This window comes from Hyla sarda, chromosome 5 (assembly GCF_029499605.1).
Source record: "Hyla sarda isolate aHylSar1 chromosome 5, aHylSar1.hap1, whole genome shotgun sequence".
Lineage (NCBI taxonomy): Eukaryota > Metazoa > Chordata > Amphibia > Anura > Hylidae > Hyla > Hyla sarda.
The window spans coordinates 236517249-236533972 of NC_079193.1; the positions used below are offsets into that span (position 1 = coordinate 236517249).

The 16724-nt window shown below is 40.9% G+C and overlaps 2 protein-coding genes across 9 annotated transcripts in view; one reads left to right on the forward strand and one right to left on the reverse strand.

The window, feature by feature from the left end:
* The window catches only part of LOC130273890 (glyoxylate/hydroxypyruvate reductase B-like), a 34670-nt gene that overhangs the window by 12434 nt on the left and 5512 nt on the right, over positions 1-16724 (reverse strand). For 4 of the 8 annotated variants that reach the window (XM_056521349.1, XM_056521347.1, XM_056521351.1 and 1 more), the window contains 5 exons: positions 12499-12884; positions 9439-9610; positions 7993-8168; positions 7565-7661; positions 1687-2051 (listed from right to left, as the gene is read on the reverse strand). In XM_056521349.1, coding sequence (XP_056377324.1) covers positions 1895-2051; positions 7565-7661; positions 7993-8168; positions 9439-9610; positions 12499-12883 — 987 coding nt within the window. In that variant the 5' untranslated portion in view covers position 12884 and the 3' untranslated portion in view covers positions 1687-1894. Of the gene's footprint in view, positions 1-1686; positions 2052-4548; positions 6310-7564; positions 7662-7992; positions 8169-9438; positions 9611-12498; positions 12885-13022; positions 13164-16724 lie in introns of those variants that run through there. The other 4 variants (XM_056521350.1, XM_056521355.1, XM_056521353.1 and 1 more) reach the window with 4 other exon arrangements.
* The window catches only part of TXNL4A (thioredoxin like 4A), a 29598-nt gene continuing 26099 nt past the window's right edge, over positions 13226-16724 (forward strand). The window contains exon 1 of the mRNA XM_056521364.1: positions 13226-13556. The gene's annotated coding sequence lies outside the window, so the exon portion shown is untranslated. The remainder of the gene's footprint in view (positions 13557-16724) is intronic.

Genomic DNA, 16724 nt, shown 5'->3' on the forward strand with positions numbered 1-16724 from the left:
GTTGCCCTGCCTGCCATGCTATTTACGTAGCTCTCTGTTGCTGTGTTTGAGCAATTCTCAATAAAATCATTGAGAGTTACTTAAATTGCATAACTTCCCTGTTTCAGCTTTCCGGACCACCTCTGGCCACTGCAAACAGGCCAGAGGAGCAAGAAAAGCTAGAAGTAACCAGGTGGGACAACCCCTTTAAGCTTAATCTCAAAATTAAAACCAAATATATATTTTCTCCACATATATCGGATATAATTTGAAATGTCCTTTAAAGCTATAGAAACCTCTGTGTTTACTTTTGCTTTGTACTTTTTGTGATGCTAAAACATTTTCTCCCCTGCAGACTGCTTTGTAACTGCTCTCCCCTCTCTTTCCAGCCTGTGTGAGCTGTCTTTTAATGTTTTACCCATAGGTCACCTACTGGGGCAACCCAAAAGAACTCTATATTTTCAATAAACAAAAAATTCCCAGAAGCTTTATAAATGTACACACCCATATTAAAACAATGTGCTATATCCTCTATTGAAAGTTCTAGCTAACTACTACTTATAAAAGGGTTGGGCTGAGGGGGTGGGGAAGAGTGCAGACACATGTTCAAACAAAAAAAAGGAGGGGATGGTGCTGTGCGGCGTCCGTTGCTGCCGTGGCGCCGTGTCTGCGGGGAGGTGCGACCCATAGACTGGTTTGAGTGGCATTGGGGCCGCTCTGCCAGTGGGTCGTTTCCCCCCCGTGGGCACTGGTGTTGCGGCGGTGGTGGTCGCCACCCAGTGCTACGCCATTTTATGCTAGGGACGTTAGGGACCCACTCTAAATAGGTGGCCTTGACGTGGCGAGTGGGCTTGTACTTTTTTTAGATCATTATACAAGATTGTAGATGTGCACCATGTCTGTTTCTTCTACCCGAATTCATTCAGATTTGTAAATTACTTCTATTAAAAAAAATCTTAATCCTTCCAGTACTTATTAGCTGCTGACTACTACAGAGGAAATTCTTTTCTTTTTGGAACACAGAGCTCTCTGCTGACATCATGACCACAGTGCTCTCTGCTGACACCTCTGTCCATTTTAAGAACTGTCCTAACAGCTTCACAAATAATTTATTTTTTGCTTCGCCTTAGATTTTGTGGTAAAATGAGTGATGTCATTACAAAGTACAATTGGTCCTTCAAAGAACAAGCCCTCATATGGGTCTGTAGATAGAAAATTAAAAAAAGATATCCATTGCTGAAAAACATATCCCCTATCCTAAGGATAGGGGATAAGTTTCAGATCGCAGGGTGGTCCGACCGCCTGAGCCACCCGCCATCTCCTGTACGGGACCCCGACAGCCCGCGGGAAGGGGGCGTGTTGACCACTGCACGAAGCGGCGGCTGACATACCCCCTCAATACAACTCTATGGCAGAGCCGGAGCGCTGCCTTCGCCAATCTCCGGCTCTGCCATAGTGATGTATTGAGGGGGTGCTGCTTTGTGCGCTGGTCGAAACCCGCTATCTGACCAGTGAGCCGGGGCACTGTACAGGAGATCATGGGGGGCCCCAGCGGTCGGACCCCCTGTGATCTGAAACTTATCCCCTATCATTAGGATAGGAGATAAGTGTTTCAGCACTGGACTACCCCTTTAAAGAGTTATGGATTTTAAAAGGCTAGAGAGAAAAGCATCAGGATTATGACAAATATTTGTCTAGCAGTCTGGATGATTTTTTCCATAATATATATTTAAAAAAAAAAGCATCAAAGTGTGATTAAGAATGAGAAGACACTACTAATCTCTAAGGTGGGTAAAATGAACAAATGTGCGTATCGTGACTAGAGCGTCACATGTCAAGGGGATTCAGAGTCAATGTTCACCATCTTCTTGTAATGTAATGATGGATATAAGAGATCTTCAAAGGATTGCCTATGTTAATTCACAGTAACTTCATAGGAAACAGGAAGGTTCTTTATAGCATCGATCATACTTTGCACCATATCCTCCATCATAATATGCCTGGTTTGGAAGGTTGCACTGCCCATGTGGGGTGTTAAAATAACATTTCTGAGTTTTAGAAGTGGGTGATTTCTAGGAGAAATGTAAAATAAGCAGGTTTGAACAACAAGCTAACAAAGTAGAAATGTTAAAGTTAACAGTAAAAAGCAAAAAACATGCAAAACTTGTAAACCAAGGTAACCAGGCTCTTTAATAGTGCTTACTTTAACTAACTAACATTTTCTTTGGAAAATAAACTTAATTGTTCATACTAGATTCCAGATAACAAAAAAATAAGACAATTCTAAATCTTGGAACATAGTATTTGTATTATATAATATCACGTTGCAGATCCTACAACACACAATGTGATACCAGTATCACCATTAGAAATATGGCTGCTACCCCCCCTGTGCTATTTCATTACCCCTGTGCCATTTATCTCCCGCCTTCATCACCCCCCTGTGTCATTTCATCCCCTCCTTCATCACCCCCTGTGCCACATTACCCCCCCCTTCATTACCCCCTTTGATCCTCCCCTGTCCTATTTGACTCTTGAACACCCCCTGTGCCACATAATTATTTCCCCCTATTTATCAACTACTGTGCTATATCATCACCGCCTCTTAATCCTCCCCTGTGCCATTTTAACACCCCCCCTCCTTTAATCCCCCCATGTGACACATAATTTCCCCTTCCACTGATCCCCCACTGTGCCATCGCATTTCTCAGGGGTCCTGTGTCCCCTGGTGCGCTTTTGCAGGATCAGGTGCAGGTGCTCTGCATCTCAGCAGGTGTGACGAGCAATACCCACTGCGAGTCACAGACGAGTGGCGTCTTCCTGCTCCGTGCTATGACTTCAGGAGTGTCACTCGTCAGTGCCGACAGCCACCACTAACTGCCCCCTAGCCCCTCCCCTAATCACAGATTATATTGTTTGGTTATTTGGATTTTGGGTAGTTTTCTCTTACAGGATTGAGCGGAGTGTTAGAGTAGCATGTATAGCTCAGGGAGCCTTTGCTGTGTATTGTACCATCATGTTTTCTGAGATTGTAATTTTTTGTATGTCTTGTAATGACTGAACAATCAATAACGCTCTTTCAATAATGGCAGCCACCACTGCTCTCTCATGTAAATTTATATCACACACTGACCCCCAAACATGAATGTATAATACAGACTGATCCCATATATGAATTTATACTATATACCGGTCCCACATATGAATTTATATTATATACCGTCCCCACATATGAATTTATACTATGTACTATCCCCCACGTATGAATTTATACTATATACCGGCCCCGCATATGGATTTATACTATGTACTATCTCCCATGTATGAATTTATACTATATACCGTCCCCACATATGAATTTATACTATGTACTGGCCCCACATATGAATTTTTACTATATTCTAACACGCATACTGACCCTACATATACAGTTGAACACTACACATATACAAAATTAACCATATATACATTTATACTCACATTTTTTTACCCAAATGTACTAACATTTTAGTGACGCTAGCTGGGAGCAGTGTAGAGTGGCTCCAAAGGTGACATTAACAGGGTAATGCATGTAGCAGGGGTCAGACTATAGACTAGAGCCTTACGAGGGACTGTTTTTTTCAATCCCGCTTCCGATTATTTATTTTTTTTACCAATCCCGCCCACTCCCGTAGGGTGTTTGCTCCACTCCCGACCACTACTGCAACATCTGTGTCCAACCCCGCCCACTCCGGCTAAAATGTTTGTCCAATCCCACCCGCTCCCGCTAACACAATCCCGCCTGCTCCTGCTAACATAGGAATGTACAGACACTAGGGTGAAATGCTGTGCACATACTCCCCATGTAAATTTGTGGGGTGAAACTGAAATAAAAAAAAATGCCATTTTTGTAATTTTCGGGGGCTTCCATTTCTACGCAGTGCACTTTTTGGTAAAAATGTCGGTCCACATGGTTACAAAGATACCGAATTTATATAGGTTTTATCTTACTACTGAAAAAAATAAAATATAACTACATGCACCAAAATTAGTATGCTTTAAATGGTCCTCTTCTGACCCCATAACTTTTTTTTTTTTTTCCGTATACGCCAATCTGCCAAAGGCAACAAAATACCCTGTCCCAGTCCTTTGCAACACAAGTATGTGGCGAGTCATAAGGCAAAATGAAGAGGAAAAAAAGATGCAGAATCCGCATTTAAAAAATATTTTATTCAGCTGTCATTTGCAGCTCACAAAACTTTAAAGGGGTATTCCAGGCCAAAACTTTTTTATATATATCAATTGGCTCCGGAAAGTTAAACAGATTTGTAAATGACTTCTATAAAATAATCTTAATCCTTCCAATAGTTATTAGCTTCTGAAGTTGAGTTGTTGTTTTCTGTCTAACTGCTCTCTGATGACTCACGTCCCGGGAGCTGTGCAGCTCCTATGGGGATATTCTCCCATCATGCACAGCTCCCGGGACGTGACACCATCATTGAGCAGTTAGACAGAAAGCTTCAGAAGCTAATAACTATTGGAAGGATTAAGATTTTTTAATAGAAGTAATTTACAAATCTGTTTAACTTTCCGGAGCCAGTTGATATATATAAAAAAAGGTTTTGCCTGGAATACCTCTTTAATCAAGCATCCATAATTGTCAGTTTTGAGTGTTAAAAATTGACAATTATGTATATCAACGTAAATAAGGATTTATTCAAAACACAAAATGAAAAAAACTTTGTAGTCTTACCACATTTATTAAGTATGTATGTTTTCTTTTGTAACAATCTGTGAAGTAATTTATGCTGTTCTGAGAGTAGACTACTATAGTAGAGGGAGGGAAGCTGAACCTGTTATCTATAGGTTTATAAAAACCCCTATAAAACACCATGTGGGGGTTTAGTATAGACATTTTTTCCAGCCTTCCCTCCTCCCCCATTCTTCCGTAGAAATCCTAGAATCACATGAAATGTCATAAGAAAAACGGCAAAAAAAATTCCAAGACTAAAACCCACAAAAACTGCATCATGGGAATGCAAAATGACAGGCTCCTTTAAACTACATTGGTGGTGTCCATTTACTGTACGTGCCAGCAATCTCCTGAAATGTAAAGCAAAAGTATCCATAGACCGCAAGAGTGTCATTTTGGATGCAATTTGGGTGGTTTCCGGCACGGTTAATGTTTCTTCTGCTAGAAAAATGGCAAAGTTGTGTATGCTATTCCATAGAGCAGGATATACCATGTAGTATACCTTTTTATACATGAGGGTCTATATATGACAAATACCACACTGTGGCATCCATCATAGCTGTATGTCAGAGAGTCCCCCAGTATATACCACTGCTGGACAACGCAATACAAAGGGGTATTCTAGAGAGAGAAAAAAAATTCTAGTCGATTGGAGACAGGATCTGCAAATTACTTCTGTTTAAAAATTGTAAGCTTTGTAGTACTTATCAGCTTGTGTATTCCCTGGAGGATGTCATGTAGTCTTTACAGTAAGACACATTGCTCCCTGCTTCCTCCTCTGTATGTGTCAGGAACTGTTCAAAGACGAAGAGGTTTACTATGGGGATTTGCCACTGCCCTGGAGAGTTCCTGACACAGACATAGGTGGCAGCAGAGAGCACTGCATCTCATTAGAAAGACTACATGACTTTCACTAGGGTTTACATTAGCTGATAAGTACTGGAAGATTTGAGGATTTTTGTTTTTTTTATGTGTCAAAAGCTTTTATCAAGTTTTACAGATTTAAACAATCAGATCATCAGCATTAAATCAGTGCAAAGCTAACTATGTATAAAACATAGCTAACATCATAGGCATTATAAAAGCGTTTACCAATAACAATATGGGGTCAGCAAAGAGCACCCAGTAACAAGCTCCTAAACAGAAAAATAAGTCAATCACCAAGTGTGGACACCTTCTCCAAACCATATAAACCTATATATATCACAGAGCTTAGCGTCTCTTCCTTTTTATATGCTGCTCTCAGATAGGGAAGATTCACTTTAAACAGTAATAATCCAGTAATAAAGATGTTATATAATATTAGGGACTCTCCTACTACATAGGCTAGGGTCTTTTCACACACAATACACCAAATATATCCGCAAGGTTCTGCAGTGTGAATAAACCTTAAATGGGGTATAAATGACTATACAAATCATCAAAATTGCAAAATGTTGAGTTATCATTCAGTAACTTCATTGGACACTGGGAGACCATTAACAGCATCCATCATACTTTGAACCATTTCTTCCATCATTAATTGTAGAGTGCCATGTGTTGCAGTGCCCATGTGAGGAGCTAGAACCACATTGCTCATTTTAAGCAAAGGGTGATCTCTGGAAAAAAAAGTGAGAATTCAACCAATAATTTCAGAAACAGGAAGTTATCAACAATCATTGCCAGCTCAAGTGTCCAGGAGAAGGTGCCAGCTTCTGAAGAATAGTGTACTTTCTGGCTTCTCCTCCCTCCACCCCCTTCACACAGGGCTTGGTTTACAGCACTGGAAATTAATCTGCAGAGATGCAGGTATGACTGAATTCATTTCCCTACAATCACACAAATGAGCTGACAGATTCCCTTGAAAGGTGTTGGATACTTTCTACGTTATAAAAGAAAAGTAAATATTTAGAGACCTGTTAGAGACTAAGACATGTTCTTTTTACTGATCTCTTTCTCTTTTCTGATTGCAAAGTTTTAAACTTTATTTTTGTACATTGTTATGGGGCATCAATATTGCCTGAAATTTCTGCAGAGCATTTAGAAATCTGCTTAAGGCCAATGGACAAAGAAAAGAATAGACTGGAGGGGATCATATTGACTACTATGGGAGAATTTTCAAAAGTTATACTGTGCAGAGGTCATTGTGGATGGAGGGAGAGGTTTCTGACCCTATCTTCTCTATACACTAGTGTCGCCTTTCATTGTAATCCTGTCTGTGATGGCAGACTGCAGCAAAATCTACAAAACAGATAACCTCAATCTTAAAAAAATTATATATATATATATATATATATATATATATATATATATATATATAAAACTAGTAAAATGGATAATGACAGAAGTCAGGTGTAGTGACGCAGTGGCGCCTGTACTAACTCCGGCAGGCTCTCACGCCCTAGTGAAATGAAAGTGAAGTCATTTGATTATACATCATGGGGGTGGGCCGAGAGGTAAATACTAAAGAGGCAGGGGAGCTGGGCAAGCTGGCTCCCTGCCTATATTGTGCACAGCATCGCAATAGATGAGAAAACAGGCATAACTTTACAACTACTACACCAATCGAAGTAAGTGACCACTGTTTTATAAAGCTGTTCACCTGTACTATAACCCAGTATATTGGATTGATCAACACTCCCACTGATCAACAGAACAAAGGGACTGATTTGCTTTTTGAAGCATTACAGCCCTGCATTGTTTATTCAGGCATCACAATAACCATCTTGTGGCTGTGCCTGATACTGCAGCTGAGCCATTTCCAACAAATGCAACTGAGCTGCAAAACATAGCTATCCCTTCATAAAAGGTCTGTAGATAAAATAAAACCATGTGACAACCATAATATGAACAATTTAAGCTTAAAGGGTTTACCTTGGTAGTGGTTCTGGATAAGTTACATCTAATGCAGCTGCTTTTATCTGACAAGTCTGCAAAGCTTCCACCAAAGCATCTTGGTCAACAACAAGTCCTAAGTGTAAACATATTACATTACAATGCACTGTATGATTCCTATTAAAGTATTACAACATTAGAAAAGTAATAGGAAGGAAAAGGAAATTAAGATTGTTCTGCTGAAACAATCTTTTTGGTGTTTAAATTGTCAATGGTTTCTCCAGCCCATGACAGAAATCGTGGTAAAAATGACAGCGATTTCAGGAAAATTTCCGCAAAAAATATGAAATGTAAAGCAATGAGTGAAGATGGTGCAGGCTATACATATATTGTAATGTCCACAAACATATTAAACAATAACAAATACCTCAGTAAAAATACTATGATTCTTATAAATGGCTACAAACCTCTGCTAACATTTATCAATGTAGCTGTAGGTTTCATGACATGAAATTCATGCTTCCCAATCATTTTTTTGGTCTCTGGACTGAGGTTGACAACAAGCATTACATAATCTGACTGCTGCAGTAAATCATCCAGCCGTGCACAATACGTGGCTCCTACAGATTTCTCCTCCTCCAGCCTGTAAAATAATATAAATTGCACCAAGAATATAAGCATTTTTTGACATTTTACAAACACATACATACATAAGAAAAGTACAATGTGTCTCCTAGTCCTCACAGTGCCATTGGCACAATATACTGAAGGGGACCTTATTCACTTCTATGGTAGAGTTTTCTAAGCATGTCCTGTGACCTGGAGCTAAAGCCATTGTGCAGGGGGATAGGATAAGTTCCATATTGTGAATGGCCTGACCTCATCTTATCTAAACCAGTCTGTTATGTAGATACCATATTAGCTTAAGAGATGCGGCAGATGCGACTATCTGGCATTCCTCACAGGCATGTTTAACAGATATGTCAGGAAAGGCTATTGAAAAGTCATATATGTTTAACAAACACCATTATAGCCTGTAGGTAATGGATACCTAATAGCAGCATCTGTCACCAATAAACTAGAATGGTATCTCATGGATACTTACCATCACAGGCTGGATTATAGTGACACCAATATGTAGCCTGTGATGGATTATAAGGCATACAGAAAATGGATATACAAATGAGCTGACAGATTCCCTTGAAAGGTGTTGGATACTTTCTACGTTATAAAAGAAAAGTAAATATTTAGAGACCTGTTAGAGACTAAGACATGTTCTTTTTACTGATCTCTTTCTCTTTTCTGATTGCAAAGTTTTTAACTTTATTTTTGTACATTGTTATGGGGCATCAATATTGCCTGAAATTTCTGCAGAGCATTTAGAGATCTGCTTAAGGCCAATGGACAAAGAAAAGAATAGACTGGAGGGGATCATATTGACTAAGTTTTCTAAGCATGTCCTGTGACCTGGAGCTAAAGCCATTGTGCAGGGGGATAGGATAAGTTCCATATTGTGAATGGCCTGACCTCATCTTATCTAAACCAGTCTGTTATGTAGATACCATATTAGCTTAAGAGATGCGGCAGATGCGACTATCTGGCATTCCTCACAGGCATGTTTAACAGATATGTCAGGAAAGGCTATTGAAAAGTCATATATGTTTAACAAACACCATTATAGCCTGTAGGTAATGGATACCTAATAGCAGCATCTGTCACCAATAAACTAGAATGGTATCTCATGGATACTTACCATCACAGGCTGGATTATAGTGACACCAATATGTAGCCTGTGATGGATTATAAGGCATACAGAAAATGGATATTTGCCACACATTTTCATTCCCATCACACTTTCATTGGCTTCCTATGAGGTATGATTTATATAACCAGAACTTGCAATCATAAATTACCTGCGGTGCCTATTGTGATACAGAATTTTCATCTCAAATGCTTTAGCTCGCTGAGCAATTTTGAATCCAATCCTTCCCAGTCCAACAATTCCAAGTGTCATCCCTGTTATATCTCCTCCTACCCAGTTGCCGTCAATCCGTTCAGTATTAGGGGAAACTGCAATCTGGTGAGCTGTGCACAAGAAAATACGGTAACACAAAATCATAGAAAAAAATATATATTACTGTTCATGACCAGAACAAAAATATGACCGCTAAAAAATATAAAATAAGAGCAAAATAATCAGAGGCAAAGGAGGAGACATTAGAAGAGAACAGAACACTCAATACATTAGTCTAGTAACAGAAACAAACAGTAAAATTATGTTTGCAGTAGTAAACCATTGCTGTATCTATAACCTCATCTTTAGACACAATACAATGGCCCCAGGATTTATACTAGATCAAAGCTTAGTAATGCAGTCATGGCCGTAAATGTTGGCATCCCTGAAATTTTTCTAGAATATGAAGTATTTCTCACAGAAAAGGTTTGCAGTAACACATGTTTTGCTATACACATGTTTATTCCCTTTGTGTGTATTGGAACTAAACCAAAAAAGGAGGAAAAAAAGCTACATAATGTCACACCAAACTCCAAAAACTCCAAAAATGGGCTGGACAAAATTATTGGCACCATTAACTTAATATTTGGTTGCACACCCTTTAGAAAAAATTACTGAAATCAGTTGCTTCCTATAACCATCAATAAGCTTCTTACACCTCTCAGCCGGAATGTTGGACCACTCTTCCTTTGCAAACTGCTCAAGGTCTCTCTTTTTGGAAGGACACCTTTTCCCAACATCAATTTTAAGATCTCTCCACAGGTTTTTAATGGGATTTAGATCTGGACTCATTGCTGGCCAGTTTAGAACTCTCCAATGCTTTTTTGCCATCCATTTCTGGGTTCTTTTTGACGTATGTGTGAGGTCATTGTCCTGCTGGAAGACCCATGATCTCAGACGCAAACCCAGCTTTCTGACACTGGGCTGTACAGTGCGACCCAAAATCCGTTGGTAATCCTCAGATTTCATGATGCCTTGTAGACATTAAAGGCACCCAGTGCCAGAGGCAGCAAAACAACCCCAGAACATCATTGAACCTCCACCATATTTCCCTGTAGGTACTGTGTTCTTTTCTTTGTAGGCTTCATTCCATTTTTGTTAAACAGTAGAATGATGTGCTTTACCAAAAAGTTCTATCTTGGTCTCATCTGTCCACAAGACGTTTTCCCAGAAGGATTTTGGCTTACTCAAGTTCATTTTGGCAAAATGTACTCTTGCTTTTTTATGTCTGTGTCAGCAGTGGGGTCCTCCTGGGTCTCCTGCCATAGCGTTTCATTTCATTTAAATGTCTATGGATAGTTCGCACTGACACTGATGCTCCCTGAGCCTGCATGACAGCTTGAATATCTTTGAAACTTGTTTGGGGCTGCTTATCCACCACCCAGACTATCCTGCGTTGACACCTTTTATCAATTTATCTCTTCCGTCCACGCCTAGGGAGATTAGCTACAGTGCCATGGGTTGCAAACTTCTTAATAATGTTGCGCACTGTGGATAAAAGCAAATAAGTGGATAAGGCAAATCTAGATCTCTGGAGAAGGACTGTAACCTTGAGATTGTTGATATTTTTCCACAATTTTGGTTCTCAAGTCCTCAGACAGTTCTCTTCTCCTCTTTCTGTTGTCCATGCTTAGACTAATGCAAAGACTAAGTGAACGTCTCTCCTTTTTATCTGCTTTCAGGTGTGATTTTTATATTGCCCACACCTGTTACTTTCCCCAGGTGAGTTTAAAGGAGCACCACATGCTAGAAACAATCTTATTTTGCCACAATTTTGAAAGAGTGCCAATAATTTTGTCCAGCCTGTTTTTGGAGTTTGATGAGACATTATGTCCAATTTGCTTTTTTCCTCCCTTTTTTGGTTTACAATACACACAAAGGGAATAAACATGTGTATAGCAAAACATGTGTTACTGCAATCCTTTTCTGTGAGAAATACTTCATTATCTTGAAAAATGTCAGGGGTGCCAACATTTACGGCCATGACTGTATATTGTAGTTAGGTAACTAGGAATCTTATGTTAACGTTTTTTTTATATCATAGGTGTAAGAACACACGTCCGCGGCACTCGTCTAGGATCCAAACTTTATTAGCAGCTTAGGCCGAACACAGCCTGTGTCTTCTTACACCTGAGACAATTATCTCTACTGCTGTTGGTCCGCTAGAGCACATCCGGATCCTGTCTGGCGTTCTCCCGCGCATCCCACACAAGACGGTTTTCTAAGCAAGGTAGTGCCAGTGTTATTTCCTTCTCCGCTATTGGACTTTTTTTTTATATCATGTTTTGACATTTAAAAAAATGCCCAGTCATCTGCCTTACCACAAATTGGTTGAGTTGACATTTTCTATGTTAAGAGGGGATCAGTAAGGAGAGATCAGCAGCAACCCATGGAACATCAGAATAGTAGTGGTCTTTTAAACTAGCCTGATTCCTTTAAGAAAAAATATATACTACACCTCTTTAACTTAGTTTGTTATTAATATGTTTAGGAGTTCTTATTGTCTGGCTAAAAATAATCCACTGCCCCTGAAGTAGGCTAACTGACTCCTGAATTATACAGTATTACATCTACTCTTGTATTAGACTGTTCAAAGATATCATCATGATGTCTTGAGTAATCTCCTGATGCCTTTTGTTGCCTGACTGGAATGGACTTAACATTACATATTGTTATAGCAGACAGGACTTTCTGTGACCACCTCTGTACATGCAGATCAGTGGTCTCCAAACCTGACCCTCCAGATGTTGCAAAACTACAACATTCAGCATGCCCGGACAGCCAACAGCTGTCCAAGCATACTAGAAGTTGTAATATTGCAACATCTGGAGGACCACGGTTTCTAGACCACTGATGTAGATGTCTAAGAGGAAATGATTAGAAGGCAATGTATAATGCCATGTTTATGTAACAATTGAAAAAAGGTTTTATAGATGTGTGGGTTGTAAATTTACAATACCTTCCAAAAAATTCCTGGCTGACACTAGTAGCAATGTCATTGCTAAGTCTGCTGTAGAGTTGGTGACAGCAAGAGGTGTGTTTGCCACTTTCACGCCATAGCTTGAAATCATCTTTATATCCAGGTGGTCAACTCCTGCTCCAGCACTTGCTATTACTTTGAGCCTAGGTAGGCATTTCAGGAGCGTGCTGTCAACATTGGGTTTGTTGGCCCAGTTAAAGATGCACACAATTTTGTCGGCTAATTTTTCCTTATTTTCCTTTAATTCTTGCATAGTTATGAGAGTAAAGTGCTCCTTCAGAAAGTCCACATGTTCTTTCATTACTCCATCAGGTCCTCCAATCTCCTCCACTAATACCCCAGGCAGCTCTTTGTCTTTATTCATCCTACAAAAGTCATTAGGAAGAGTAAATAAGTAGTCAATAAGTCAATAATACTTCTGCCTGTCCTCCTATGAGTGCTGCAACAGCAAGTCAAACATGTGGTTAGTGCTAGGTTGTCCCAAAAAGCCAGTAATTACTCACCAGTAATTCTGTTTCCCCGAGCCATGACAGCACCACCTGAGAGAGGGACTTCACCCCTAGGGACAGGAAACCTGAGGATAAAAAGAAGAACCCTCCTCCTCGGCCTCAGTGAGATTCAGAGACCAGAAGAGCCTTCTTAATTAGTAAGCAGAACATAACATTATTGAAGAAGAGGCAAAGAAAGTGGATCCCCATCACGTGAGGAAATAACACCTGAAAAAATAGGGTGGGAATGCCCTGATGCTGTCATGGCTCGGGGAAACAGAATAACCAGTGATTACCGGCTTTCCCGGTTGCCATGACAGCACCACCTGAGAGAAAAACCAATTAGGGTGGGATTACTGACTACAAGACCTTGTGACCAAAAGAAAGGGAAGAAGAACTCCCAACATTCACCCGATAGTGAAAAAAAAAAGTATGAGGTGAAGACCAGGTAGCTGCCCTGCAGATCTGATCTATAGAAGTGCCCCTTTTTTTCCGCCCAAGTGGCGGCTACAGCTCGGGTTGAGTGAGCTCTAAGACCAACTGGAGCAGGTAAACCTGGCCATGAGTAGGCTAAACTAATAGCTTGTCTAATCCATCTAGACAGGGAGTTACTACTAGCTTTTTTGCCCTTAATTTTTCCTGCAAGTTGAATAAAAAGGGAATTACACTTTCTGAAATCCTAAGTTCTATCTAGATATTTAAGAACACACCTAACGTCTAAGGCGCTATAGGATCTTTCCTTGTCATTAGAGGGTTTAGAGCAAAATGAAGGAAGAACTATTTCCTGGGATACATGGAAAGCAGACACTAGTTTAGAGAGATAAGCAGGATCGGGAACAAGAACTATGCTTTCTTCTAGGATCTTTGTATAGGGTTATCCACTAGATAAGGCTGAAAGGTGCCCTACTCTCCTAGGGGTGGTAACTGCTACTAAAAGCACAGTTTTTAGGAATACATTTTTTTGAGGAATGTCATCTAGGGGTTCAAAGGGATCTGACAGAAAGACATTTAACACCAAAGAAAGATCCCACAAAGGGACTTTCGGGACCCTAGCAATAGACAGCCTTTTGAGTGCCTTGAAAAATCTTATTATCCAAGGGTGGTCCGCAACCCTGGTGTTATACAAGGCCTCTAGGGCTGACACCTGAACCTTTAAAGTGGCAACCTTTAAACCATTGTCTAGACCAGATTGTAAAAAATCTAAAATTTTTAGGAATATCTGGGTCGGAATTTGATGAAAAGGGTTGGTTAAAGGAGAACTCCAGAATGTACATACCTTCCTTCGCTCCCCTGGGGCCTCCGGTCTCCGCCGCGATCCTCTTCCTGGTTGCCGGTGGTCGGTGAGTCATACTGCACTCCAATCACCGGCCGCAGCGAAGTCCCGCCTCGGCCGGCGATAGGCTGAGTAGCAGTGCGAGAACGCTTCAGGACACAAAATTCTTCACTACACCGGCACCTGCTGCCGGGGCCGAAAACCTCACCCTGCCGCTCAGCCTATCGCCGGCCGAGTCGAGACTTCGCTGCGGCCGGTGCTTGGCTGACTGCAGTATGATTCGCCGACCACCAGCAACCAGGAAGAGGATCGCGGCGGAGACCAGAGCTGGTTACCGGAGCCCCCGGGGGAGCGAAGGAAGGTATGTACATTTTTTTTTTTCGCCGGCAGTATGGATGACAATTTTTTATTCTGGAGTTCTCCTTTAAGAAAATTCACTTCGAAACTCTGAAATATATCTTATTAGTTATTTCCTTTCTGCTGGCTTGTAAGGTGGCTATCACAGATTTTGTAATATTGACAATAAGTGAAGAAAGTGGAAGTGTAATTTTATAAAGAATGTATAATTATTTGGAAATGTAAAAAAAAAAAAATCATAATAATAAAAAAAAAAAAAGGTGGTTATCACAGCATCTAAGATACCTTTGCCCCGAGGATCATCCTGTCAAATGCCATGCCGTCAGGTGGAGACTTCTCACATGTGGATGAGAAACTGGACCCTAGGTTAGAAGGTCCGGCAGTTCTGGAAGAACCCAGGGATCCGATAGAGATAGCTCTCTAAGAGCCGAAAACCAAGTTCGGTGAGGCCAAAAGGGGGCTAACAGGATCACACGGGATTTCTCTGATCTGATTTTCCTGATTACTCTGGGGAGCAATTGAAGTGGAGGGAATATGTAAACTAATTCCCATTTCCATTGTTAAGGCTGGGTTCACACCACGTTTTGTTAAATACGGCTCCCGTATACGGTTGGGAGGAGGGGACGGGGCTTAATCACGGCGCCCGCACTCAGCCGTATTCGGGAACTGTATTTAATGTATGTCTATGAGCCGACCGGAGTGAACCGCAGCCTCCGGTCGGCTTCGTTTTCGGCCGTATGCGGTTTCCCGACCGCAGGCAAAAACGTGGTCGACCACGTTTTTGCCTGCGGTCGGGAAACCGCATACGGCCGAAAACGAAGGCGACCGGAGGCTGCTGTTCACTCCGGTCGGCTCATAGACATGCATTAAATACGGTTCCTGAATGCGGCTGAGTGCGGGTGCCGCGATTAAGCCTCACCCCCCTCCTCCCAACCGTATACGGGAGCCGTATTTAACAAAACATGGTGTGAACCCAGCCTAAGTCAGAGTGTCCACTGCCCAAGGCCTGTTCTTTGGGTTTAAGCAGCAAAATGTCTGTACTTGTCTGGTGTTTCTTGTAGCAAATAGATCTATCTTGGGTCACCCCCAAAGATCGCATATTTCTTTGAAAATGTCCAGGTTTAACTTCCAATCGCCTTGATGTAGCTGCTGGCGACTTAGGTAGTCTGCTTTTGAATTTAGGGTTCCTTTTAAATGCATGGCAGTTAAAGAATGTAGATATCGCTCTGCAAAACAAAAAGTTATTTCTCCAATATGCATAAGTGATTCGCTTTTTGTAGTCTCTTGTCGATTTATGACCGATACTGTAGTTGTATTGTCTGAGAAAACTTTTGTTTTCTTGGTGTAGGTGATGTTTTGCTCTTTCTAGAGAACAGTAGACTGCCAGAATTTCTTTTGCATTTGAGGAAAGGGAGGATTCTTGAGGATCCCAAGCGATCCTAACAACTTAAGTCTCCGGTATGAGCTCCCCATCACCAAGGACTTGTGCCTGTGGTGAGGTCTTTTGGACTTTCCAGGACCCAATCCAGTCCTATGCTTAGATTTCTTTCTATCAACCACCAAAGAGGAGAATCCCTTGTCTCCTGAGATAGGGAAAACAACTGAGTAGATTTTTTTCTGTAGGGCGCGAGTGGAATTGTGCACAGGGCACTGCTTGAATTGCTGCCAATAGACCCAACAAAGACATCCCCTTCCTTATGGAAATTAATTTCTTTCAGTCCGGGACAAAAGATCATTTCCCCCAATTCACAATCCAACCTAACTTTTTAAGATGAATAAGCCTACCCCCTCTCAGATTCGGATACTATTTTTGTAAAAACCCTGGGGGCTACAGCTATCCCAAAAGGCAAGGTCCTGGACTGGAGGTGAGCCAATCCTACATCTAAATTTATAGCTATATGTAAGTATTTTTGATGGTCTGGATGAATAGGGACATGTAGGTATGCATCTTTTAGGTCTTTTGAGACCATGAAGCAATCTTTTGTCAACAGATTTATTGTTGATTTTATTGTCTCCATTTGGAACTTTTTGTATACAAGGTTTTGATTTAGAGGTTTTAAGTTTATAATTGTGCGGTAAGTATTGTC